The sequence below is a fragment of the Sporothrix schenckii genome (assembly GCF_000961545.1).
Source record: "Sporothrix schenckii 1099-18 chromosome Unknown Cont41, whole genome shotgun sequence".
Lineage (NCBI taxonomy): Eukaryota > Fungi > Ascomycota > Sordariomycetes > Ophiostomatales > Ophiostomataceae > Sporothrix > Sporothrix schenckii.
The window spans coordinates 197,043-222,619 of NW_015971142.1; the positions used below are offsets into that span (position 1 = coordinate 197,043).

Genomic DNA, 25,577 nt, shown 5'->3' on the forward strand with positions numbered 1-25,577 from the left:
GGTAAAGAGGAAGGCGAGGCGAAAAATGGCGTTTTGACCAGGAGCTGAACTGGCAAAAAGCAATGATGCCGTCGTACCGGTTTGTTTTTTGATATCCTGGTTTATATCACTTTATCTTCGTAAATGGTTTGATGATGGCCATCTATCAGTTCGTTCGAACAACAAACGACAGTCGGCAGCTTCGGAGGTAAGAGATGACCTAGCTGCTTCTTACATCTCATGGTTAGACTGTTTTGTCGAGGAGGCCATCATCTATTGAAATAAACGAAGATCGCGGAAGCAGCGAGGTCGACCGGAATGGTCTTTGAATTGTACTCTTTAGAAGGACTGACATTGACGCGAGACCATCGGTCGAACTTGAATTGTTGTTGTGGGTTACCTACGGGTTGTGACTCGTTCAGTATGTAGGTCGTAATGCATTCCGTTTCACAGCACAATTCACTTTTAGGATACAATATGCAAAATATTGGCACCTTTTTGTTCTTCGACTCGAGTCTCGGTCATTCCCGAGTCCACATCCCACCAGTACGTGCAAATACAACACGGACTAGCTTCTCCAGCTACTTATCTTGAACGATGGGTGGCCCGAGATGACAGCCGCAACCACACGGGCCCAGCTGAAATTTTGAAAAAAGGGCCAAAAGAGGAGACGAGGGTCCAAAGAAGCTAATTATCTCTGGCGAAATGAGATTCAAAACCTTGGCATGATGAAATGGCTGTGTACAAAACACAGAAGAGGAGGCACGTGCTGAAACAAAATGGGGTTTCCTCACGGACGATTAGCTTCAATGATACGAACGGATAAGAAAGCATACTTGGAGACAGGCAACTGGGCTTGTGGAAAATATAACTGGCAAATGTCAGATGTGGCTTGCATTGACGTCGTGTACTTTGTATAGCGGGAAGAAGATCGTGCTTTGCAGCAGAAGAACAGAATTATGTTTGAAAGGGGAGGACAAGTGCTACAACGAGTGCTAAAGGTGAAGATGGGTATTGTCCCTTGTACAAACAACAACCTCATTATGCCATTTCAGACCAAACCATCTGCAGGAGCCGGATGGCGAGGAAAAAGGGGTTGATGCATAACGTTTCGGGTAATACCGAGGCTGACAGGCCCTGCATTGGGAGGAAAGGAGGAAAAGAGGAAAAGATGGACTGAGGGAAAAGCGCTGGACGAGGGTGAAGTAAGACATTGATGGTGTGCACAGAAGGTGACAGGTCAATCTGCAGAGAACAGACAGGGTGGACCTACCAAAGCCCAGAGGGTTTGGCGGCCTGATAGAGTTAATTTGGACGGCGATCCCGAAAAAGAGGGGATGTTATTAGGGGAAATATCTCATCAGAAGAGCGGACAGGGAAGAGAACGGGGCTCGATGTGACCATTACTTCACCTCGAGTAAGACGGAGCAGAAGACTGAGCACACAGGTGCAAATGTGCACACGACATTTTTAGATGGGGTTGTAGCAGGGACAACGGGATTTGGGAGATCGTCGATAAACTACTCGAGGGCAGGGAGCCAATGCTAGCAGCAGCGGGTAGACAGGGTATGTTACCATGGCTAGCGACAGCTTGTGAGCTTTAAAGGTACCCGTATCCCGCTCGACACGGGGACAGCTTAAACAATATCGGTCTCATAAAATACGGTGCTTAGATGGACAAGGAGCTCCAGCCCGTTAACCTCTGCCACTGTACGTCTTGGTCTCTGGTTGTGGTTGACAAGCCGGTGGTCGTTGAGAGTCTGATACAGGCATCGAGCTTATGAAGCCATCCCACAGTAATTTTGATTCGAGCACTCGGTTTGTATCAATACTAAGTCTGGTATGACTCTGCATATTGTGAAAGCGGAATGGACGATGCAGGGCGGCCACGTTGGCTAGCCTGTGCTGCAGGCGGAAGGCTTGCATGTCAAGGAAAAGAAAAGAAGTGGAATATGCGTCCTATGTTTGTCTCCCTTGCCCTGCTGCATGGTGTCGTGTAAAACAGCCACCGGGACGATCGAAGACACGAATGTCGACAGTATGAGGTCGATGTAGGCGAGGCCCCACTTATTCCAGCAGATTTTCTGTGTTGGAAGCCTTCTAGAAGGGAAAACTGGGGCCAAGATGCAATTGCTATCTTTCGCTGTCTGGTTAGTTTCGTTTTGGTTGCTGATAAGGTCGCAATAAAAATTACGCGCGACAATTAGAGAGACAGAGATAAGGGACGACAAATTGCCAGCCACAAGCAAAAAAAGAACCTGATGGCTACGATAAGCCCATCAACCAACTAGGAATGGACCAAGAGGGAAAGAAAGGGAAGTAGGCAATCTCGCCTGTTTTGCCGCCATTCGTCTTCGTCTGCCCATCGCTTGTTGAGAGAGTGTGTGCCTTGACGTCGCAATTTGCATTATACACGACTGTGAGGTAAAGCGCCTCGCTTATTCTCGATAAGATAGATAGATGCATGCAGCACAAGAGCAAGAGACAAGAATGCCTTCGAATCGACATGCACAGCATCCGCCTGCACGATTACTTTGCAGTGCTCCGGTATCGTCCGCCGGTTTGCCTCCTGTACCTGAATCTAGGCAAGGCTGACGTGACATAAACGATGGGCCATGTCAACGGCCGACGCGCGATGACCCGTCGTAATTACCATGCGATGTTGTGATGGACACTGCATGGCTGCGGCCTGTTTTGAGCGCTTTGGGATACTGAGCGACGGATGGGCAGATCATCGACGGGGACTGATTTACAGGGCGGCAGCGCGCAATAATGAAATGAAGCGAGAACTCTCTCGAGGAAAGAAAAGGGCGAGACGTCCTGGAAATGTTGATAGTACAGTGACGTACGCCTTTGTTTGTTTTATTTCTTCCGGCTTGCGCCTTACAACTGGCAGCCGCCCAGACAGAATAAATTTTGTCGGAGGTACGACGTACTCGTGGAGCCGGCGGCAGGGCCATTTCTCTTTCTTGTCACTTCGTTGTCTCCGATCCGTGGTGGTCAACTTTGCACTGGCATGGAGGTATAACATCGTTTCGATTGTCGATGCGTTCTTTTGGGATTGCCTTCAAGTTCTGCTTGTTTAGTTTCTGTTGCTCCTCTGTTCAGGCAAGTGCTTGTCCGAAAGTGGCATACCCTTGTCAACATGGACCCACAGCTTGAGATAAGGGAAAGTGGAAGGGTGTTTCTAGCCAATGAGAAGTCTCCATCTGCGAGACTCGTTCTTTGTAAGGCAAGAGCCAGCCTACGAATAAACTATTGGCGCTACAGGACCGGCAGGTTGCCTGAAGCTCACCTGGACTTCGAAACTCTGGACAACAGGTATTTTCGCTTATCAAAGTATTTCTCTTACAAACAGCGACGATGGGAACCTATCAGGCACCCCAAACCATGTATCGCGATGGGCCTACCACTACGAACGACATTCGAGCACACAGCTGATCACCCCTGTCAGGTACAGGTATTCTGCACAGGACGGACCGCTTGCAGGACGCATGTTTTTAGAACCAGCACGAAAACATCGCTCCGACTTGCCCAGCTTTTTACACAGGGCACTCACAGGGTATCATGTTGCACAGTCGGGAGGGTGCAAAAGAGGTGTCCACTCTGCCTTGTCTTTTAGCTGTCCGTCTTGGCATTTGGTCTCTGGGCTTGGCCCATGACGCCCTCAGGAAAGACAGAAATAAAGAGATAAGGAAACACAGCTCGAGACTGGCGATATGAGAGCCGACAGGAAGAAATGCCCGTTACTAGGCCGGGAAAATGGATTTGCGTAAAACAATTACACGCCTCAAGTAATAGGACTTCCAGCTCGGTCCTTGTCTGTCGCACAACCCCAACCCGCATTGACTTGTCATCCCGCGCGCTGAACGCAGGCCACCCACTCACACTCGTGATTGAGGTTGTTCCTGTTTAGGAAGCAAATGGTTCGTGTGGATATTGATTGTCGTCTTTGGTACGCTTGGTTCCGCAGCGGGCACTGACTGAGAAAGACTGTAGGGGACGAGTTTATTGGTCTTCGTTTCTTTCGATGGACTCGGGGTTCCTTCGTTCGCGCCCGTCGGTAAGAGCGACGCCACATAATGCAGGCTCTCCATCCTGGACATGGAGCGAATGTGATGACGAGGAAAACAACATGGACAGTCACTGCGCATGCACGTATGCACAAACCGTTCTAAAACAGGAACCCCCACGGGTCCCCAAGGGCACTCCGGGGACGAGGTCGTGGCTGGCTGTTGTGGCCGTAGCCTTTCCATGTGCACTTTTCCAAGTGCACAGGCTGACAGCACCAGCGGTTCAAACGGTAATACCGCAGAGTCTTACATCCCTAGGACATCATTCGTACAGATGACTCCCTTACGGCATGCTGGCCTTAGCATTGGCTCTGGAAAACCCTGCGCATATTAATCGTGTACCAGATGGATCGGAGGCCAATTACTGCAGGTAATCCTCAGGGATGCAAGAACGTAACACATGCGCAACGCAAACTAAGAAAAGAATCCCCAAGAACAGATGTGTGGCAAGACACAGGCGATCGTATTCCATAAGGGCACAGACAGAGAGATACGTCACCGCCACTACCTACATCGAACTGTGTGAAGATGCACGCCCGCTTGACGACCACGACTACCACACAACATCACCATCCCGAGACGCGGAGTCAAGTAGACAAAACGAATCCTCGCCCCAAAAAGACCCTCATTCGCTATCTGCATCAGTATCCAAGCCATCGCGTTTAAAGACAAAGAAACTTGGACCCATGCCAGCTTCACATGAACTGGCTGACAATTTACTCTGTTTAGCAAAACGAATAATTACAATATACTGGTACCCGTCGACATCTCGAAAAGGTTGTCCTCCGAATCCGCGCTGTCCCATTCGCCTTCCGTCTTCCTTATCTTTTGTGTCCCACTTGGGGCTGGACTTTGGCGGCTTGGCACATGCACCACACTTAAACCACCCCTGCCCGAAGCAAACGGGGGGGGGGGGGGCTCACCCGTGTTAGTGCGCCTTGTGGGGACTCCTTGTGTTCTTGTCTCGCAATCAGGATTCCCTTTGTAGAAAGAAATACACATCGTCCAAGGGCTGCACGCCGATATGGATATGTATTATCTGGTAAGAAATAAGGACCAAAAGGTGCTAAAGCTCAAGTCCCTAACACGCGAAAAAAATAGGAAGCAGTCTACCAAGCTAAGACCCGACAATCTTGTCGCTAGATGCCGTCTGTTCTTTGCAGCCCCGTTCTGCGTCGTATGGGTGGTGGGAGGGTATGGAGCACGGTGTGCGGACGCGTGCCTTTGGTCTCTTGTCTCTTGCCATGGCGTCTCCGTAGCCCGGTCGATGTCTTGTCGGCTGCATGTCTGGGGTGTGTCTCTCATCCCCCCAGTTTTTGCCTGTCTCTCATCATCTCACAGATATATATTGTTTAGTTGTCCCCTGCTCATCACCACCGTCCATCCCGTTTTATCTATTTCTATTCCTCACCCCCCTTCTTTTCGGTCTCTCCAGACATCCTTCTATTCTTTCTTCCTTTCGTCGGAAGATCATCATCAAACCTAAAACCTGGTTGTCCTTTTGTGTCAATGGACAGCGGTTCTTGAACGGGTTCTCATCACGACTTTCCTTAATTTTTTATTCTACCCTTCCCTTTTCTTACACCTCTTTCTCTCGACAACACAAATCTGACAATCCGTCGCCAATTCGCAATCACCACCGCCCAACATGTCTGCCGGACCCCTCGAGGTGTACAATGGCACCATTGGTGTCGCCGACAACGGCGGTGACTCGCTGACCTCCGACCTCAACGTCTACTATTCCTCGGGCGACTTTGCCTGGATCATGACCTCGGCCGCCCTGGTGCTGCTGATGATTCCCGGTGTCGGATTCTTCTACTCCGGCCTCGCCCGCCGCAAGTCTGCGCTGTCACTCATCTGGCTGTCAATGATGAGTATAGCGGTCGTCAGTTTTCAATGGTTCTTTTGGGGATATTCCCTCACCTTCTCGCACACTGGCAGCTCCTTCATTGGAGACCTGTCCAACTTTGGTCTGATGAAGACGCTTGGCCAACCGTCGGTCGGCAGCACTAAGATCCCGGACCTCCTCTTCTGTTTGTACCAGGGCATGTTCGCGGCCATTACGTGAGTGTCTTTTTGATTCGAATCAACTTTCCATGGTCTCTCTCTCTTTTTCACACACATTGTCACTAACATCCCTCTTTAGTCCCGCCCTCGCGATTGGTGCTGCCGCCGACCGCGGTCGCATGCTGCCCTGCATTGTCTTTATTTTCGTCTGGGCCACCATCGTCTACGACCCCATTGCCTACTGGACCTGGAACGCCAACGGCTGGACGTTCAAGCTCGGCGGTCTCGACTTCGCCGGTGGCACGCCCGTCCATATCTCGTCGGGTGCAGCTGCCCTCGCCTACTCGCTGATGCTCGGCAAGCGCACCGGCTACGACAAGAACCAGGGCCTGCCGTACCGCCCCCACAACGTCACCCATGTCGTCCTCGGCACCGTCTTCCTCTGGGTCGGCTGGTTCGGCTTCAACGGTGGCTCGGCTCTGGGCGCCAACATGCGCGCTGTCATGGCCTGTGTCGTCACGAATCTGGCTGCATCCGTTGCCGGCATTACTTGGTGCCTCCTGGATTACCGCCTGGAGAAGAAGTGGTCGACTGTCGGTTTCTGCTCTGGCGCCATTGCCGGCCTCGTTGCCATCACCCCTGCCTCTGGCTTCGTCCCTGCGTGGTCGGCTGTCATCTACGGTGTTGTCGGAGCCATTGTATGCAACTTTGCCACCAAGCTCAAGTTCTTCCTCGGCATCGATGATGGTCTCGATATCTTTGCTGAGCACGCCGTCGGCGGTATGGCCGGTAACATCTTGACGGCCTTTTTTGCTGCGTAAGTCCTCCCTCTTGCCACCAAACACGTCTTGTCACACACATCTTGCCGCACACCTCTACTCCTACTAACAGCTCAGTGACTACATTGCTCACCTCGATGGCTTCACCGTGATCCCTGGTGGCTGGCTCAACCACAACTGGATCCAACTCGGCTACCAGCTGGCCGACTGCGTTTCCGGCTTCGCGTACTCATTCGGCATGACCTGCATCATTCTCTTCCTCATGAACCTCGTGCCCGGCTTGAGTCTGCGCGTCACGGCCGAGGAGGAGGAGCTCGGCCTCGACGACGCCCAACTCGGCGAGTTTGCTTACGACTATGTTGAGCTGGCCCGCACGCCCTCTGAGCACATCAATGGCGAGTTCGTGCCCAGCACGCCCGCCAGCGTCCACGAGGGCAAGGAGACCGCTCCGCCGGTCTAAGCGTCACGACTCGAAGAACCCCCGAATCTCGGCCGATGCCTGTTTTCTCTCTTAAAGAGGAACACCATTTTCCTCTTAATTTGTTGCTATCATTTCTCTGTTTGATATTTTGTCCGCACTTGTGTTTGCGTTTGTTTGCTTTTTGGGTCGACGACATAGAAAGTGACGGCTATACCTTTTTTTTTTTTTCCTGTTTTTTATTTTATTTTATTTTTACGTATATATTATACCACAACTCGCCAAAAACGGGGACGAAGACATTACATCTTTTTTACCAAGGCACACACACTTGACACGAGACAAGAACAGAGAAAGAGGCACAAACTGGCTGAAGTACTTGTAGTAACGTCGATGATCATGAGACCTGACCCAGTTGTCCACATTCGTTTCACTTCACAGCCATGCATTTGATATCATTTTCTGTATGCCGCTCTGCTCTTCTCTTTCAGCTATCTTCAGTCTCTTGTGCTTGGTATGTCTCATTCCCAGAACAGGAAAAAAATTGCGCTCGTCATTTTATCAAAAACCCAAAAACCTGCACAGGAAAATGCAATCGGAGAAAGAATATTAACCAAATGATGGATAATAGAGAAGAAGCTCGCTATACCCTATACTCACCCCCAGTTTTTTTTCGCGTCACCCAAAAATAATCTGTAAGGAGCAGCGTGTTTTAGTATTGTCTGTACGAGCCATTGTTCCATAGATTATTATTTTAAAATGTAATTTTTATTATTTCTGGGGGGCCTTCGTCCTATGTTTGCATTCTTGCAAGCGCTTTACTTGATTTTTGGTGACCCGCCAAAGATCTCGCTCAACTTCAAACTCATGCAAAAGTGGCAGATGACTAATACAAACACTCGTGACCTAAACAGGACTAGCGTGCGCCCTCGAAACGGAACACGGCCCACTCGCCCCTGCACTTTTTGCGTTCTAAACTCGGCAAAAGACGTGGGAAATTTTACGCTCCTTCGATGATCTTATCAGCCACCCATTTTTTCGCATTCTGTACATTCGTACGATGTACGTCGCACTGATTGACTTTCGCACCCACGACCCATAACGCCATTGTCGACACGCTCGCGAACAAACATCCACACGACATCGTACTCGAGTGGACGGACCATTATACACTGCATTCAGCGATCGTTTCCTCGACCTTCATGTCCAACTACTATCCTCCGCCGCCCGGCATTGGTGGTGGGCAAAGGTCCTCATTGCCGCCGCCACCACAACTCGACTTCCGTCCTCCCCCCAATGGTCCCAGCGGTAGCGGCGGGCGTGGCGGTGGGCGCGGCGGACGCAACCGTCATGGACGCAACCGCGACCACGGCGACCGGAGCAGCAATGCCAACAGCAGCCTGCCGGCCCGGCCACCGCCCGCACACCAGTTTGGTGCTGGAGGCAGCGGTGGTGGCGACAGCCATGTCCCGCGGGGCGACTTTACGTTTCGTGCCGATAAGCCGGCCGGTGTCCACGAGGCGCAGCTGATGGGCGGCGACCGCTACATCCCTCGCGATTCGTCAAGGAGGGACCACAGTGGACGCGACTTCCGTGACCGTGACCGGGATGGAGATCGCAGAGGCGCACATAACGGACCCAGGTCACAACAATACGGCGGCGGTGGACGGCGTGGCGGTGGACGCGAGAGCCACAACGCCAACAGCCGCCGGCACGGTGGCCGGGGCGGCGGGTACAACACGAACTTTGCGGACCTGCGCTTCCTGGCTGCCAACCGGCCCATCCTCAACCAGAGCGACATCTCGACCGGCGGCATCGTTCAGGATTTTGTCAAAGACAGCAACGCGGGCACTACGTACCTGAACCTGGATGAATTGTCGGACAGCGACGAGGCCGAGATGGACATTTCGGGCGACGAGGACGGCATGTCGGCCCCGCCGCGGAAGCGCGCTCGTCTGGGTGCTAAAGACGGCGACGAGGTGCCCAAGTGGTCGAACCCAGATCCTTACACTGTTTTGCCGCCAACTGAAGCAGGCGTGCGCAAGAAGGACGTCGTGCAGCTGATCCGCAAGGCTCGTGTGCAGGGCGAAAAGGCGGCAGCCGCCACGTCAGGCGACACGGAAGAGTTCATCTCGTGCGGCTTTGACAGCAGCAGCGAAGAAGAGGGCGAGGCGGCGGAAGAGTCGGCTGCGGATGAAAACAATGGTGACGCGGACACGAACATCATTGGTGTCGACAGAATAGGAAGGAACGGCAAAATGACAAAAGCGGGCGAGCGCGACGCGTCTGCTGCTGCTGCTGCTTCTTCTGCTACAAACGACAGCCAAACAAACAACATTGCACCGCCAGTCGACGCACCCAAGGGCCCTCGTGCTGCTACAAAACAAAATAAGAACGGCATAACATCTGCATCCTCTTCCGTGCCTACCCCCTCCTCACTGTCGACCGAGCTCCGTACCAACCGCAAGCGCACCCACGACGACCAGCTCAAGCCGCTGCTGCTGCCGGACCATGCCATCCTGAAAAAGACCACCAAGATGCCTGTCGGTGGCTACATACTGCCCATGTGGCAGGTCAAGGCAGGCGAAACCGCCTGCCCCTGGCTGCTCGAGGACCACGCCGCCGATACGAGCCATATGGGCGTGTGGTTGCACAAGGAGATTTTCGACTTTTATGCATACATCAGGCCGCGCACCTTTGAGCAGACGCTCCGCCAGGCGCTGCTGGACGACCTGGATGCCATGGTGCGCAAGCGCTTCCCTAACGGCCGCATCCATTGCTTCGGTAGCTTCATGTCCGGGCTCTACCTGCCGACGGGCGACATGGATATTGTCATGTGCTCGACGCAGTTTCTCAATAATCGCGCGGCTGTCTTTAGCAAGAAGAACCATCTCTTCAAGTTTGGTGCGTTCCTGTGTGGGAGCAACATGGCCGAGCGCGAGCACCTCGAGCACATCACTAAGGCTAAGGTGCCGCTGGTCAAGTACATTGACCTCAAGACGGGCTTGAAAGTGGACGTGTCCTTCGAGAACATGAACGGTGTCGTGGCCAACAAGACCTTTTTGAAGTGGAAGGAGCAGTTCCCTGAGATGCCGATCCTGGTCACCATGATCAAGCAGTTTTTGACAATGCGCGGCCTCAACGAGCCTGTCAATGGCGGCATCGGCGGGTTCTCGGTCATCTGCCTGGTCGTCAGCATGCTGCAGCTCATGCCACCAATGCAGACCAAGGACATGGTGGGCCAGAACCACCTTGGTGACCTTCTGATGCACTTTTTCGACCTTTACGGCAACAAGTTCAACTACGAAGCCACAGCCATATCCATGAATCCTCCTGGCTACGTTGCAAAGGTTAGCCTTCACTGAACCTTTCCTCCCTGGTGCACATTTTGCTAATCCTCCTCCCCCTTCCTCCAGTCCAAGGTTCGCCATTTCGTGTACAAGAACCCCGACCGCCTGTCCATCATCGACCCCAACAACCCAGAAAACGACATCTCGGGCGGTTCCAAGAATACCTCGGCCATCATGCGCGCTTTCTCCGACGCCTTTGACTCGCTGCAGAAGCGCATGATGGATCTGGCCAAGCTCCCCGCCGATGCCCGCGCCGGCCAGAGCATCCTGAGTGTCGTGCTTGAGGGCGACTACTCGACATACCGTGCCCAGCGCGAATACCTCCGCGAGTTGTACACCCGCCAGTACAACCACGAGCCGAGTGATTAGGCATGATATGCTTCCTTTTGTTTCTTTCGTTTCTTTCTCGTTACGAAGCGCCTTGTGGCTTCTGCACGACCGGCGTTCCAAGGGATGCATTTTGCAGTGGTTTCTCGAAACCACGATCAATGTGGTTCTGAGTACCTGGCGTTCCGGTTGTTTACGCTCATTTGCTTTCCTTCTTTCGTTTTTGATTTTACTACACCCGTGATGGAAGGCGGATTTTGGGAGGTTGGTGATCATTGCATGACGATACCCTTTGCATGGCATGACTGGGGGGGATCTTTTCCATTTCACTGCATTCACGTTTCTCTGTGATTTCTCCCATACTTCACTTGTTCCACCCCCCATGCCCTTTCTGTGGGCGAGACGACACGGGTCTCTTGTTATGTTACCACGGGAGAGGACAGTGTCTGACATGCGTACACCATATTTTCCACGAAAGACGGATGACACAGCCGGATGCTGTCCTCGACCCTTCGTTTGGCATTTGGCCAAGAACAAAAAAAATCAGAATTCTTTTTTTTGTTCTTTTCCTTTGTTCCCTCTCCCTCGCCCCGCTCTGCTCGTCACTGGCAGCCAGGATGACAACCGTGAATTTGGACGGGAATGTGAGAAGACTCTTTATTTACGGAAATGCTGGCTAACCTTTTTGACAGGCTCTCATTACTGTTTCAATAGCGAAACAAGCGAACAATTTTTTTTACGTGGTTCCAATTCTCGGTTATTCCAATGACTCAAGTCATCTTGCTGAGTTGAGACGCTGGGGAAACCGAGAACTGTGGCCATCTCTTCTCACTGCATGCCTGGACCTTGTTTGTTTGGCTGCGGGGAGTCGAGGCTCTATGCAGCCACAGGATGGCTGTCCCCGATTCCAGGCCAGAGAGAGAGCATGACCCTCTTGCAGCAAAAGCCATTGTCTGGACTCGAAGCTAAATCGAAGCCACATCGAAGACTGAAGTCAATTACACTGTCAGTCTAGAACAGCAGCCGAGTAAAGTAACTGTACATTCTCAGAGTGGTGGAAAGTGACTCTGCGAGAAATATCGCCAGTTCAGATCACAATCGCGGCACGTTAATAAGATGTATCACATATAAAAGCAAACCATGTCATATTGTGTAATGTTCCTGAATGCACCGTCTCCTAAAGAGAATATCCGCGAATCAATGCAGAGACCCAATGATACAAAACGAAAAAAGAGGTATAAAGTACAAGAGCCTCCCGTCAGCAGTAGCTCAGCAACTGGACGTATGCAACAAAAAAGTGTGTGTAGAAAGATAAAGTAAGCCGTACAGACGAAGATGAAGGACAACGAAATGGCTGTCGGTCAAATGTACATGGAGAGGTTATTCAAGCGAACGAGCCCGCTCCAGATGCACCACAAGAGGAAGTGTGCCCTTAAGCAGCGCAAGTAAAGTCGCAGCTGAGGCCGGCCTGGGTCGTCACCAGCTGGGCCTTGCACAGCGCCGTTCCGCTAGCCTGCTGCACGCAGCAGCCCGATGCACAATCAGCCGAACTGAAGCACTGGCCAGTGATGAACTGCTGGCCGGAGCCCTTTCCGACATTTTGGCTGCCCGCCAGGCTGGTATTGACGGTGCACTGTGCAGATCCGGCCGCACCTGTCACAGCCGAACCAGTCGACGAGCCATTGTTGCTGTTGGGAGAAGTCGAAGCAGATGAGGACGAGGACGAAGCGGAAGACGCAGCACCACCAGTGCAGCTAGAGTCACAGGTCAGACCTGCCTGGGTCGTCACCAGCTCAGCCTTGCACAGAGAGATACCGTCCGACTGCAGCACGCAGCAGCCCGACGCGCAGTCGGCCGCCGTGAAGCACTGACCCGTGATAAATTGGGTGCCGGAGCCTGTTCCGACGTTCTGGCTGCCGGCCAGAGTGGTATCTATGGCGGGGCATGAGCCCGTTGATGAGCCACCAGAAGCCGTAGCCGCAACATTGGTGGCAGGCTGCGAGACAGCTGTATCGGATGACGAAGAGGTGGCTGAGCTGGTCGAGCCGGAGCAGGAGAAGTCGCAAGTCAAACCGGCCTGCTCAGTGACAAGTTGGGCCTTGCAGAGGGCAGGGCCGCTGGCCTGGGCAACACAGCAGCCGGACGCACAGTCAGCGGCACTGAGGCACTGACCAGTAATAAACTGCGTGCCAGAGCCAGTGCCAACATTCTGGCTTCCGGCGAGACTGGTGTCGACGGCGCACTGAGCAGAAGAGCCGGAACTGTTGGTAGTGGAGGAAGTCACGGCGGCGGCCGGGGGTGAGGAAGCGGCAGGCGCAGAAGAGTCGGTCGAGCTGCCGCCATCGCCAAAACCGCAGCCGGCCTTGCCATTGACATTACCGACATCGATGCCAGAGCAGATACCAGTGGAAGACCCGCCGGCAATAAAGGCACAGCAGGACTGGACGACAGCTTGGCTACAGTCGGCGGTGCTCAGGCAGCCGCCGGTGATGAACTGCAGACCCTGACCATTACCTACTTTGTTCGCGCCGTTTGGATCAGGGGTGATGGGACTGGGAGCAGCGATGGCAATGGCAGCAACTATTTTGTGTTAGTAGTTGACGAAATGCTGGGTAAATACGTGAGGATAAGGGCGAATCCCATACAAGCCACGAGAGCAACAAAGGAACGTGCCATTGTTGGATGACGAAAGAAGAAATTGGAGAAAAGAGGATCGAGAAATGGCTTGTGGAAAGCTTGAGACCGGTCTGTGTCGTAGAAAGTAAAAATAAAAAAAAAATAGGTGATATAAAATGAGTGTTAAAAGAGGTTCATGAAAATTCTGTATAAAATGACACCAGGCCAATATTGTTTTGAAACAAAAGTAGTGAAGAAGTGAAGTCGAGAAATGAAGTTAAGAAGTGAAAGAGAAAAGAAAAGAAAGAAAGAATCGAAAACTGAGAAATCTGTTGATGCTGAAAGAGTCGACAAAGAGAGGCGAGAAACAGAAACAATAGATCGATGGAAGGAGAGGATCATTGCAACCTTTATATCAAACATCGATGCTGGTTCATCTCGAAAGGGAAACCACTCTTGCCGTCCGCGGTCATCGCCACAATCATCTGCACATCCGTCCATGCAATTACAACATGGTTGCCCTTCTGCTCCTCTACTTTGCCTCTCCGCAGCCTACCCTACCCCTGGCGGCACATCATTATCCTGAAGATCACCCTCAGATCATGGGGAGGCTGAGCAACCAGGGTTCAGGTGAGGTAGGAGAGCGTCGGACGACAGTCCAAGGACGACATTCCAAGTTGGGACAGCTCCGTACATGAGTGGGAAACCTCTCGGCTGCAACATTGAGCAGCAGTCTGTGCGGTGACAGAATGTAACAAGTGGCACGGGGGATTCAAGAGCAGGGGTTGTCGGAGGCGAAGATGGATGGTGAAGGCGGATACAATGGAGGAGGTGACCAAAAGAGCATGGCGTGAGAGAAGGGGAAACAGAAACAGGAGAAGGGGAGTTTGGGAGGGGGGAGTTTGAGAAAGAAGTCGGGAAACTTGCAATGGAATGAAAAAAGAAGAAATAGAGAACATGCCTATAACGGTCTCGGCATACGCACTCCTGGTGAGTGCGTTTCTTGTAGCTCCGAACGCGTTCTTGGCCATTCCAGATCCATGTTTCCTGACGTTTCTGTCCGTTTTCCATGTCCATGTAGTGCCGAGTCATGCACATGGTCCACAGCAAGCCCCCAAGGTCCCCTGGCAAATCACAACGGTTTGCCCAGTCACCTTCCTATTGAGGAGAGACCGGATGCAATAATTGGCGGCTTCACTCTGTCTGAAAAGGGTTTTTGATGCAGCCATTGAGGCTGGGATATCAGAAAAAAGTAGTACTTGTCGATACAAGATGAGACAGGCGGCAACTGGAGACGGAGCTGAGAGAAGCAGAGGCTCTCCGGTCAGACCAGAGTTTGACTAGACGTTAGTCAAGGCGGGATAATATCGAGACATCGTCCCGACAAGAGGTATTTGGAAAACAAAACATGGCAAGCGAAGGATAACAGACGTGAACGCGTCTATTGCGTGTCAGTGCACTCCGTAGTCCAGATGACACGCAGACTGTGTGTTCAGCATTGACAAGAAACATGAGAAAGGCGCAGTTGCGTGGTCTACGTTCAGACGACGAATGTTTGTTTCTGGTTGTAACTGGATGTTTTGTTGGTTTCTGCGTCTGTCTTCTGTCTGCTACTTTTGAATCTTTGTGTTTCTTGTGTTTCGGTCGTTCCTGCCATGCTACTCCGTCCCGTGCTAACGACATACGACGTGGAAAGAGCGATCGATACGTCCTAGGACATGTCGTTCCACCACTCACACAAGCTCTAAGCCAAGCTTTTCGGCTTACACTCTGTTTGCCAATAAAGGGTTAGCGCCACTGCAACGCCACAGACATATTTCTCAACACACTTCAAACCGTGGCCCCTTGCTCCCCTGAAAGCCCTGAACGTTTGACATAGCGGCCTTTTCTCCATACAGAGCGCCGCTAAATAAGCACAACAGCGCCAAAATAGCCTCTTACCTTTTTCCTCAGCGCTGCCAATGAGCGCTGCGCAAAAAGAAACTTTTGCCTGGGTTTGATTGCTCCCTCAGAATCCCTGTTCTCAAACCTTAAGAGCCGCAAAACCTCGACCTCGACCCCTTCTCTCCTTTGTTTGCCAGGCACCATGCATACCTGCTATCAACTGTCTCGGCGTTACAACCGGGCAACGTTAATCGTCCTTTTATATATGGGGTTTTTGCTTGCTTAGCGTTTTCTCGCATTTCCATGTCATTCGCTTCAATTATCTTTTATGCTCTTCCATTTCGCTGTATGTTATGATTACCATGAAAGGCTGCGCCGCCGTCGTCGATCGCAGTTGAACGAAACATGGCCGAGAACAAGTCGCCACTTGTGATGGAGGACGGAGTAGCAGTACTATTTCAAAGCAGAATAAAGAGGCAATCATGATGCTTATTACTCTTGATTCTAAGTTGACCTTTAAAAGTTGCCTTGTACCAAAGTCATACGTTGTACGACAATGTCTCTGTCGAACTAACTGCCATCCCTCTTCTTCCATCTGACTGCATTTCGCATAATGTAATAATATTTTCGTTTCTTCTACGCATATTCATCCACCCTTCACATCCATATACCTTTTACGCGTTTTCAATTGCAATCAAAGTCCGCATGGGATACGATAATGGCGTTTCTGAAATCAGCTTTTCCAGATCTGGAAGCAGGCAACAAAAACGTCTTGAAAAGAGACGCATAGGTATCCGGGCTTGTCAAGGTCTCGTCAAGTGAATTTACGCCGAAATTGTGTTTGTATTGCTCGGAAAAGATGTCAACATTGTTAGACGGAACGTTACACAACTTACAAAACTGTATTTTTTTGTCTCTGCCTCCTCGACTATTTACCTCAATTACCTCAACTAAGATACTCGAGTTTCCATAACCGGATTGACTGTGACGTAGGGTCTTTTTTAAAATATAACTAATAAGTAATAGTACAAGGTGTAAAAAAAAGAAAATACTATTACAATTTACGAAGAAACGAATAAAAAAATACAGGAAAAAGAAATCAAAAAAGAAACGGGCAACCGACAAATGTTTTTAAACATGTCGGAACAAGATACTTAACTTTGTAAACAACATAACGTACAAAAGACCACGGCAAATTGTAAACGCAAGCCTAAAAGTAATTCAAAACAGCAGCCACCTTATTTGCATTCGCCATTCCCCTTGTCGGTTGTCATGAGTTGCACAGATCAACCAAGGCACCTACGATGACTTGCACTTGCTAGGCCTCAACGTACGCCATTTTAACGGCAGAACTGTCGTCACTGTTCTAAAGCTCCACGGGCTAAGCCGCACACTAACGTCGTCAGCCAATTCGCCTCCCTCTGCGCTTTCGGAGCCCTCCCCAATACGCTTTTGTCACGCAACGCCATCCGCGAGGCTGACAGTGAAAACTGGACGTAGGCGGCAGTTTCGTATTTGGGCTGCAAAAAAAAGGCGGGCATCACGACTTTGTTTAAACCTCTTTTTTTCAATTTGCTTATGCACCATTTGTGCCTTCCCATTGTAGCCTCATTGTCACCTGCCAACCCCTCCCCTCCCCTCAGTCTCCCTAATGGACGATTTTGTACCCCCGCCGCCACGACCGCCGCCGTTGCTGCCGCCCGCGTCCCTTCACCATCTCTGCGCTCACGGCTACATCGGCCTCAACCTGCCTCACCCCCTCGCCCAGCAATACGAACAGCTGCTCGCCGCCTCCGATGCCTTCTTTGCCCAACCTCTCGCAGCCAAGCTGCCCTACCGTCCGGCCAACGACAAACCACCCGGCCACCTTGGCCCGCCCTCCAGCCCCACGAACACCGAGCGCGGCTACACACACCTGGACGGCGAAAAGGAGTACCTGACCCTGCGCAAAAGCATGACGCATCTGCCACCGGGAATTTACGATGCCGCCGCACCTGTTTGGCACGACACGGCGCACCTGCTGCACCGCATTCTGGGCGACATTGGCGTGTACCTTGGGCTAGGCCCAACGGCCTGGGACGGCGTGGTGGCAGACAGTCTGGAGCCGGGCGACGGTGTGTACTATAGCGATGCCGTCATTGCTGCGGCCGAAGCCGAACACAGCGACGGAAAAGGAGAGGGGGAAGGGAAGGGGAAAGGCAATGTGGACGAGGATGGTGACGATGAGCCTGTCGGCGACAGTCCACCAAAAAGACACCACCCACGCGATGACCCCCCGACTCTGTTGCGTTTGTTCCGCTACGAACCGGGAGGCGGCGGTGCGGAGCAGCACCGCGACCTGGGCCTTTTGACTATCTGTGTGTGTTGGGGCAAGGGCCTGCAAGTGAAGCCCCAGCCGCCAGGGCCATTGACACCACCACAGTCGGCTGAGGACGGCGGCCCGACATTGGCTCCTCCATCTGCTCCTCCACCTGCCCCTGACTGGGTCGACGCGCCTCAGGTCACCGTTATGACAGGCGATACCTTGCGCGTCCTCAGCAGCAACCGCATTCCGTCGGCCATTCACAGGGTCGTCGTTGATCCAAAGGAAGCGGCCGCGGCGGCAGAAGCGAGGATTGGTGGGAGTACAGTCGACACGCCTCCCAGCGAGAGCCGCCGTAGCATCGTGTTTGCGCTGCGTGCCACAACCGTCGGCGACATTGCCCTGTCCGACTTTGGCGGCTTTGGCAGCATCGGCGCCCGAGAGCTGTACGACAACATCCGCAAGTCGCGCGTCAACATCAATGCAGACAAGGACCGGCGTGCCTTGATGCGTGCCGAGTATCAAAGAGCCAAAGGGATCAAGGCGGACAAGAGAGAAGAGAATGAAAATGAAAATGAAACCACCACCGACGGTGACCGGGCATTTACACAAGACAAGGGTGAGTCGATGGACGGTGACACAACCATCGAAGGTGAGATTACTGGCGTGGCGTGAGAGACACGGTCGAGGTGCCGCGCTTGTGATAGGAAAACCCGTGACGCACGTTTTTATGACGCAGTGATACATTGCTGTTCGACAAAAAGTTGGGTGCCAAAGAAGGCAGACTTCCTAAGAATACGGACTGGTGCAACGCACTCAAATTAAACAGAAACGGAGTAAATGAGACAAGGAAAATCGACGAGTCCATAATTTGCCAACACCTGGCGCTGGCTCAGTTATATGAAAACGAATGACAAAGTAAAATAGTCATTGTAATCCCTTAGCCGCTGGTAAGCTACCGCACGCCATAATGTCCCCTTACAGATTGCCACAAATATCAGAAATGTTTCCAAAACAACGTAGTAAAACCAGGCAAACGAATCAAGTCAAAACAAAAGTTAAAAATAAAAAAACCAAACACAACGATCTGCCCACGACATCTGAAGTCCAATGTCCCGACTCAACCAATCACGTGGTCTACCCATTTCATCCACTCGGGGTCGCTGCACAGCACGTCCATCGACGTCTTCGGCAAGGTGACGAGGAGCTCGTGTGTGGGCGAGAGGGCCTTGGCAGGAAGAATCAAAGCTCCGCTCATGTTCCACATCCCCTGCAGCCTTCGGATCACCTCTGGAGTGGAATCACCCTTGATGCCCGGGATGTTCCATTTTGTGTCCGCACCAAAAAATCGCCACGTGTTGAAGCCCAAGTCCTGCGGCGTCCGGGGGTCAAATCGGAGACCGACAAAGCGCGGGTCGGAGACGCGGCTGAATAGCTCGGTGCGGTCAGAGACAAAGTCGTTGTCCACGCCCGCAATCGTCCTCTCGATCGTGAAAACGAGCTTGGCCAGGTCGGACGGGCTGCTTGACGCACGCGAGAGGATGCTGTCCTTGGTCGGTAGCTGCGTCACGGCAATGGCCGTGGCATTGCCAAAGTAAGTCGGGTTGAGGTCGTGCAGCGCCCGGCTCTTCCAGTTCACCATTGTCTGTAGAAGGGCAGTGTGGTCAATCTCTGGGCTATGTGGCATGTACTGTGTGGCATCGCACAGCCGGGCTTTCGAGATGTGCGCCCACGTCAGACCAGCGAGGCAGGTGTAGTTAGAAGGAAGATTAAACACCGGGGTAGATTGACCGCTGGGTCTTGTCTTGGATTCCTCACTCAACCTCCCGTTGGTGCTGCTAATTCCATTTCGGCTGGTTATGGCCGGTTCGCCGGCTCCAAACACAGAGCAACGTAGTTGGCTGAGACGGGCATTGTCAAAAACAAATATCTTGCCGATCTTGGTGATGTCCGCCATGGGAACGCCGCCGGGTCTGAAATTTGGCGTCGTTGGACCAACTGGCTGGTCGAGGATCTGGTACTCTGGCACCTTTTGGAGAAGCTCGTTAAGCCGGCTTCCAACCTTGTCATTGGTATTGGACTCATTGGCAAATGGGACGTTAAGATGCTTGGTCGACGGTCCTTCAAATGTAAGCCCGCGTGTCTGCTGAGAAAATATCTCAAGGAAAATGCGTTTGCAGTCCCCATCTGCAAAGGCATGGCAGAAGTAGACGACCAGGAAGAGGCCACCACGAATTGTGAATGCCTTTACAACTGAGACGGGCACGCCAGGCTGGCCTTCGGCCAACTGACACAAAAGTAAAAACTGCGGATGAACAAATGCGCCGGGAGGAAACTCTGCAGACTTAAGCTCATCGTAGGATTCGTAGGGAAACTCTTTGGGAATATCCTCAACCGAAAACGGAATTGTGCTGTTCTGCCCAGAAATATGGTACACACTTCCATTCTCGCGCACCTCAAGCGTACCGGCGAGGTCAGGCCGGTGTAGTGCAACACGGGCTAGGCTATCTGCGATATGCTTCATCGCCGCATCAGTTTGTGTGTTGTCGAACGGGAAGCATAGAGCGACGCTCATGTATCCTCTCATTGCAACTTGGTCCCAGCCGGACAGCCGTGTCGCTGTACGCTCCTTTTGTGCCATGGTGACGTTTGGCAGTGGTGAGGTTTTGGCCGGGAGAGTTATAGTTTGTGATGTCACAGATCCTGGCTTCGCCGAAACACGAAGTGATAGTCGTCGTCTAGACCAAGAACGAGTTGAGCTGCTAGAAGTATATGGCCAAGGTTGCGGACCGGGCAATCGATTTTGGGCGTCTTTTGAAGGAAAGCAAAGTGGCGGACGAGGCCACCGGAATGGGCAAACAGGCAAGAGCCTCTTCCACCGGTGTGAGGTTAAGTTTGGCTCGTTGGCAGACCTCGAAGGTGGTTTTGAAGTATCGTCACTTGACCGCTCGTATTTGTGATGCTGCTCAAGACAGTCACTGGGAGAAGATGATAGTGCCATGGTAGGGCAGTATATATATAGATAGATAGATACTTTTGGGCAGAGAGCAAAGAGTGATCACCACGACTGAGTGTACACGACGTTAAGTGAGTGACGAGGCGAGGGAAGTGACGAAGGTAGTGACGAGGGTAGTGACGAGGTGTGAGAGATGTGTTGTTGGTTGGAAACTGCAAAGAACTAGTCAAGAGACAAAGCACCCGAGTCTTGTTTCCAGAATACGGGGCCTCCTGGTTAATGGAAGTATGCAGTCGGAGGGCTGGGAGAGATCAGATAAATAAATGCGATAAAACAAGAGAGGAAGTCGTCCCGTTTAGAGCGAACCCTGACCTGAGACAATGTATTCTGGGAGCCTTCGGTGTTCTCTCTGTGCAACGACGATAGAAAAGCCAGCTTTTGAGCTGGCAGCTTTGACACTTAACATGAATGCACCATGAAAAGAGGTTGCTTCAAACAAGGGGCAATTCGCCAGGAGCACCATGGAGTGCCAGGTACAAACAAACAATGAAACTGTAGACGACCACAAGCGAAATAAAGGAGACGCAGGTGCAGAGGTGCAAGTATACAGACGCTGTTTGGGGGTGAGCCGCAGAACAAAAGATTGGGCGAAGAAGGGAAAGAAGAAAAAGAAACACCACGGAATGAAAACAGCGACCAAAAACAATCCCGATGAAAGTCTAAACGGGGCTTTGAATTCTGTTGGTGGAGGAAAGTGAGAAAATATGGCAACGCTGAAGAAGGGAATAGATACAAAGAAACAAGGTATCGGAGGAGGAGAAATGACTAAGGTTAGGAACAACACCGTACGCAAAGCACCTTGATTCAAGCGCCCGTTGACATCACATTCAGAGCGGAGGGCAGGTGATCGTCAGTCTGCACTAGCCCAATTAAATCCGATCCTAGAGCCGGACAAGGGTAGCTAGACTGCAATAGTCGAAGCTGAATATACTTGTACATACTTGAGGAACTCGAAAGAAAGATGCAAGGGTGCAGGGCAAGTCGACTTGATTTTGACCTGTCAGAAAACTGTCCCTTTGGGAACTTCCTCGAAGTCGGCCGAGATCGTTTCGTATTCGTTTCTCTCGCCTATCCGTAGCATTCCCAAGACAATGATGGGATTTGATTTTGTACTCTGGTGCCCGGCCCCCGTCTTGATATCCGTGCTACTGCGTATGCTGTTTTTCGCAAAAGTGGCGGCACTCACTGAAGTGAACCGATTTACTGCATCCTGTTTTGTCACCGTGAGCCTCGACGGGGCTCATGGACCAGCACATCAGGAAGGGCCAGAGCAATAAGAAAATGTAGAGATATAAAATGACTCCCGGCAGGTTGTAGGTTGTGGAGTGGGTTCTGGGAAGGTGTGGCATACGATAAAAGACTGCGATACGAAGTATAGCATTCTACCTTCTGAGTGCCATAAAGAGGGATTCTAACCCGTTTGTCGAAAGGCGCAGGGTTCTGGAGATGACCAGAATAGGCAGCCCCAGCTCCGGCTGGGCTTTATCAGACGAACTTGGCAGGATGCGAAATAATAAAAGCGACAAGGGTTAGTAAATTCGGCTTAGGGAGTTTCTTGCGTCGACATAGCGCTTCGGGCGTACCATACGCACGACGAAGCGACTTCCAATCTTTCGAATGCGATTGGAGAGAATATTAGTTGTATTCCATGCTCATGATGCCTTCCATGTGGACGGTCGAGATGCTGTTTTCCAAGAAAGGGTTGGATAGCTGTGGCTGCGAGTTGCGAAACAGAGACAAATGAAGGAGGGCCCCAATGGTCTTTGACAGGTGGACGAATAGGGACGTGCAGCCGGCACCGCCGCTATGCAGCCGCGCGCAGCGCCGAGGACAGGGGGTGCGGTAACACTGGCATGTAAGATTTCAACCAACCTGCGCAGGGACTCGTGTGACTGCCTTTCGAGCCTTGAGAACGGAGCAACCATTTGGCTGTGCTCGCTGCTAGCATTTTTTTTTAAAAAAAAAAGAGAAAAAAAGAATGTCCTCAGCTGAAAGATTGTGAGAAGGATGGCGCGGGTGTGGTCCGCTCCAACCAGAGAGAGGCGAGGGCTGTCATTGGCCAAGGGTGTGTAAGTGAACGGAAAAGAGGTTGCAAAAGAGGCGAGATTGGCTACGGGAAGTGAGCAGCGGAGAAAAACCTGGTGATGGATGTACGTCGTAATACGTCGTATCACTTTGAATGTTTCAGAGTGTACAATAAAAAGGAAGTGAAAAAGGAAGCGGTAAGGGGGCATAGAGGCAGAGGGAGGAAGCTGAAGATGCAATGGGAAAAGGGGGGAAAGAGCGAAGGTAAGACAACTTGAGAAGGAAAGAAGAAACGGGGCGGGGGCGTGGGAAACCAGGAGGAAAAGGAAGTCACGCCAAATTACTTTTCGAGTATTTCGTAAAACAGAATCGTCGCGCAGGGAACGGAAGGCGCCATCCCAAAGGAGCAAAGCGACGACAAATGGCCACACAACAACAGCACAATGAGAGGAAAGCGCAACCAGCAGACTCGCACACCTCCACGGCGCAGGTCAGAAAGAGGAAAGAGCGAGGCGACTCCATGTCAGAATAGAGCAGGTACATGCACGCCCACATTAGTAGAGGCGGTCGGCCCAACGGTGCAGGAGCGATTGGTTGACCGTTTGAGAAGTAACTGCTCCGTAGAAGTATGACGCTTAAAACGCACATCCCAAGGCAGGCGCGTCTCGACGTGCATACCTGATGTCTCGCTTGCCTTCCCCTGGGCTTTGTATCCCAACCGTCGGACGTCATAAGTGTGCCTTGATTTGTGTCCTGATTTGTGTCCTGACTTGTGTCCTGACTTGTGTCCTGACTTGTGTCCCGACTTGTGTCCTGGTTTCCTCTCATTCTCACCACCTTGATTCGCTTATTTTTCCGATTTCTGACGAGCACGCCTCACTTTACTCCCACAGTCGGACGTACTCTTGCCCTGCATCGCCCAGCCCCAATTTTTCCGCCGTTGCTTGCACCAGAGTCATCCACGTTGTGGCTCCGCAATTGGCAAGCTGAACACGTCTTAGCTGACCGCAACGCCGTTGAAGGTGGCAGGTCGATGGTGCCTACCGAGCTTTACATGTGGTATTTCACTCTCACAGTACTTTTTACCAAATTCCTTTGTCCATTCTCTGGGGGCCAAGAAACGTTGTTGTCGTCAGCTTGTACCACGATTGTACCTCTCCTCACCTTGTCTTCGTTTCTCCCTGAATTTCTTGGCCAATGTTAACAATTGTCACATTTATCCACTCTGGCAACGCGCATCCTCCAACAAACAACGAAATAGCCTGGGCCCCATTCCCGTTTCCCCTAGTGCCCTCAACGGCAAAGCGGGCTGGCCCAGGATGTGCTTCTGACAATGTGTCTAGCACTAGCGCTGCCGTCCGGGTTGGTGCCCGTCCAGCGCCTTACTAACCGCCTACAAGGGTATCGGACGCAGATCCGAGAGGTCCTCTATCCACCAGTGTTCAGTTCTCGTATGGGGGAGGTCCAGGTGGCCTGCTGCACATCTCCACCAGAACGAGAACGAGTCAGGAGGTAAGATACAAGATGACTGGCAGTTCCGTGATACGGAGGGCCGCCCGGTTGAAAATATTACTTTGGGCAAAAGCCGGTGTGGGGACATCGTGTGCATGCATGCAACACAGTCTCGACAAAAGGGCAGATTACAGAAGGCAACCGCACCCCTGTTCCCTACGAAGTACCGTTTTCCCGTTGCTTCTTCGCCTCCTCACGCCATTATAATCATGGCCGAAGCACTGGGCACATCGGATGCTACGTTGGAGAGCCTGTAGTACGACCGGGCAGACGTATGCTCAACCAGGAAATGGGAAATGGAACCCTGCTAGCTTGGCGTGCACTATCGACAGGGCCTGGGTTTGGGCGGCTTGATAGAACACGGACCTTGCTGCACCAACAGACTTGGAAACCCGTTAAGAAGGAAAAACAGCCCGTCGACGAAAGTTTGGTGGCGTGATGCAAATCCTCTAGCATCCATGCCGACGATACAGATAGACACGGGGCACACTCTGCACACAATTAGACTTGCACCCGACCTCTCTACAGCGACTTTGGTGAGCATGTAGGTCGGCATCCCACATCCCAGGCCTGGCCCACCTGGAAAACCGGGATTTTCACGCCTGTCCAGAAAGTGAAGCACCATGACGCCGCCAACTCCCTCTATTGGCTACAAAAGCGGACGCCACCAGAGTTATCGTTCACCACTGTGTTCAATGCTGGAGGACAACGTCTGGATACAAAGATTGGTGTTAACTATTTTTTCACCTAGGCGGCTGCAAGTGACAAGTCAGAATACACCGTACATAGCCAGATGTCCTCAATACTCATTTGAGAGCATTGTTTTCATGGCACCGTCACAATACCGGGCGAACAACAATGGGATGCCCCGTCCGCTTCGTAAGATGGGGCAGGAAAATGTCGGCTAGGGGCCTTGCCTCCTTGAACACGCCAGGCTCGATCCTGACCGCACCACCCGAGCTATTGCCATTTCCCCCATATGTATCATATGTCTCATGTGATATGTCCATCTTTGGTCAAAGGCTACCCAAAAAAGTATTCATGATGCTTGTTTCCCACTTCGTCGTGCGACTTACTGACGTGTGTGGTAGAAGACATTCTTGCGCTTGTTTGTGCTGCCAATTTCCCGTCTTCCTTCCTCCTTCTCCCGATACGGAGAACTATGACAAGGTACACACCTCGTCTGGGTCCCTTCCCGTTTGCTCCTTTGGGTCGTACACTCTCCGGCTCCGATTTTGTGTCGCTGGATGGAGCCTGCGTTGTTCCAACAGACACGCATACGTGTCTTG

The 25,577-nt window shown here is 51.9% G+C and overlaps 5 protein-coding genes across 5 annotated transcripts; 3 read left to right on the top strand and 2 right to left on the bottom strand.

Moving 5' to 3' along the window:
* Window positions 1-5,700: 5,700 nt before the first annotated feature.
* Window positions 5,701-7,298, top strand: SPSK_07416 (ammonium transporter MEP2; the record flags this gene model as incomplete). The annotated part of the gene is made up of 3 exons (XM_016734079.1): window positions 5,701-6,116; window positions 6,199-6,876; window positions 6,956-7,298. The coding sequence occupies 3 exons, from the start codon at window positions 5,701-5,703 to the stop codon at window positions 7,296-7,298; spliced, it is 1,437 nt and encodes a 478-aa protein (XP_016590363.1).
* A 1,160-nt stretch (window positions 7,299-8,458) lies between these two features.
* On the top strand, window positions 8,459-10,975 carry SPSK_07064 (DNA polymerase sigma subunit; the record flags this gene model as incomplete). Its single annotated transcript, XM_016733734.1, has 2 exons — window positions 8,459-10,606; window positions 10,673-10,975. 2 exons carry the CDS (start codon window positions 8,459-8,461, stop codon window positions 10,973-10,975), a joined length of 2,451 nt encoding a protein of 816 aa, XP_016590364.1.
* Window positions 10,976-12,365: 1,390 nt separating this feature from the next.
* Window positions 12,366-13,609, bottom strand: SPSK_07605 (uncharacterized protein; the record flags this gene model as incomplete). Its single annotated transcript, XM_016734264.1, has 2 exons — window positions 12,366-13,513; window positions 13,579-13,609. The coding sequence occupies 2 exons, from the start codon at window positions 13,607-13,609 to the stop codon at window positions 12,366-12,368; spliced, it is 1,179 nt and encodes a 392-aa protein (XP_016590365.1).
* A 3,475-nt stretch (window positions 13,610-17,084) lies between these two features.
* SPSK_07562 (uncharacterized protein) lies at window positions 17,085-18,410 on the top strand (the record flags this gene model as incomplete). The annotated part of the gene is made up of 1 exon (XM_016734221.1): window positions 17,085-18,410. The coding sequence occupies one exon, from the start codon at window positions 17,085-17,087 to the stop codon at window positions 18,408-18,410; it is 1,326 nt and encodes a 441-aa protein (XP_016590366.1).
* Window positions 18,411-18,855: 445 nt separating this feature from the next.
* On the bottom strand, window positions 18,856-20,376 carry SPSK_07458 (uncharacterized protein; the record flags this gene model as incomplete). Its single annotated transcript, XM_016734120.1, has 1 exon — window positions 18,856-20,376. One exon carries the CDS (start codon window positions 20,374-20,376, stop codon window positions 18,856-18,858), a length of 1,521 nt encoding a protein of 506 aa, XP_016590367.1.
* Between the last annotated feature and the right edge of the window lie 5,201 nt (window positions 20,377-25,577).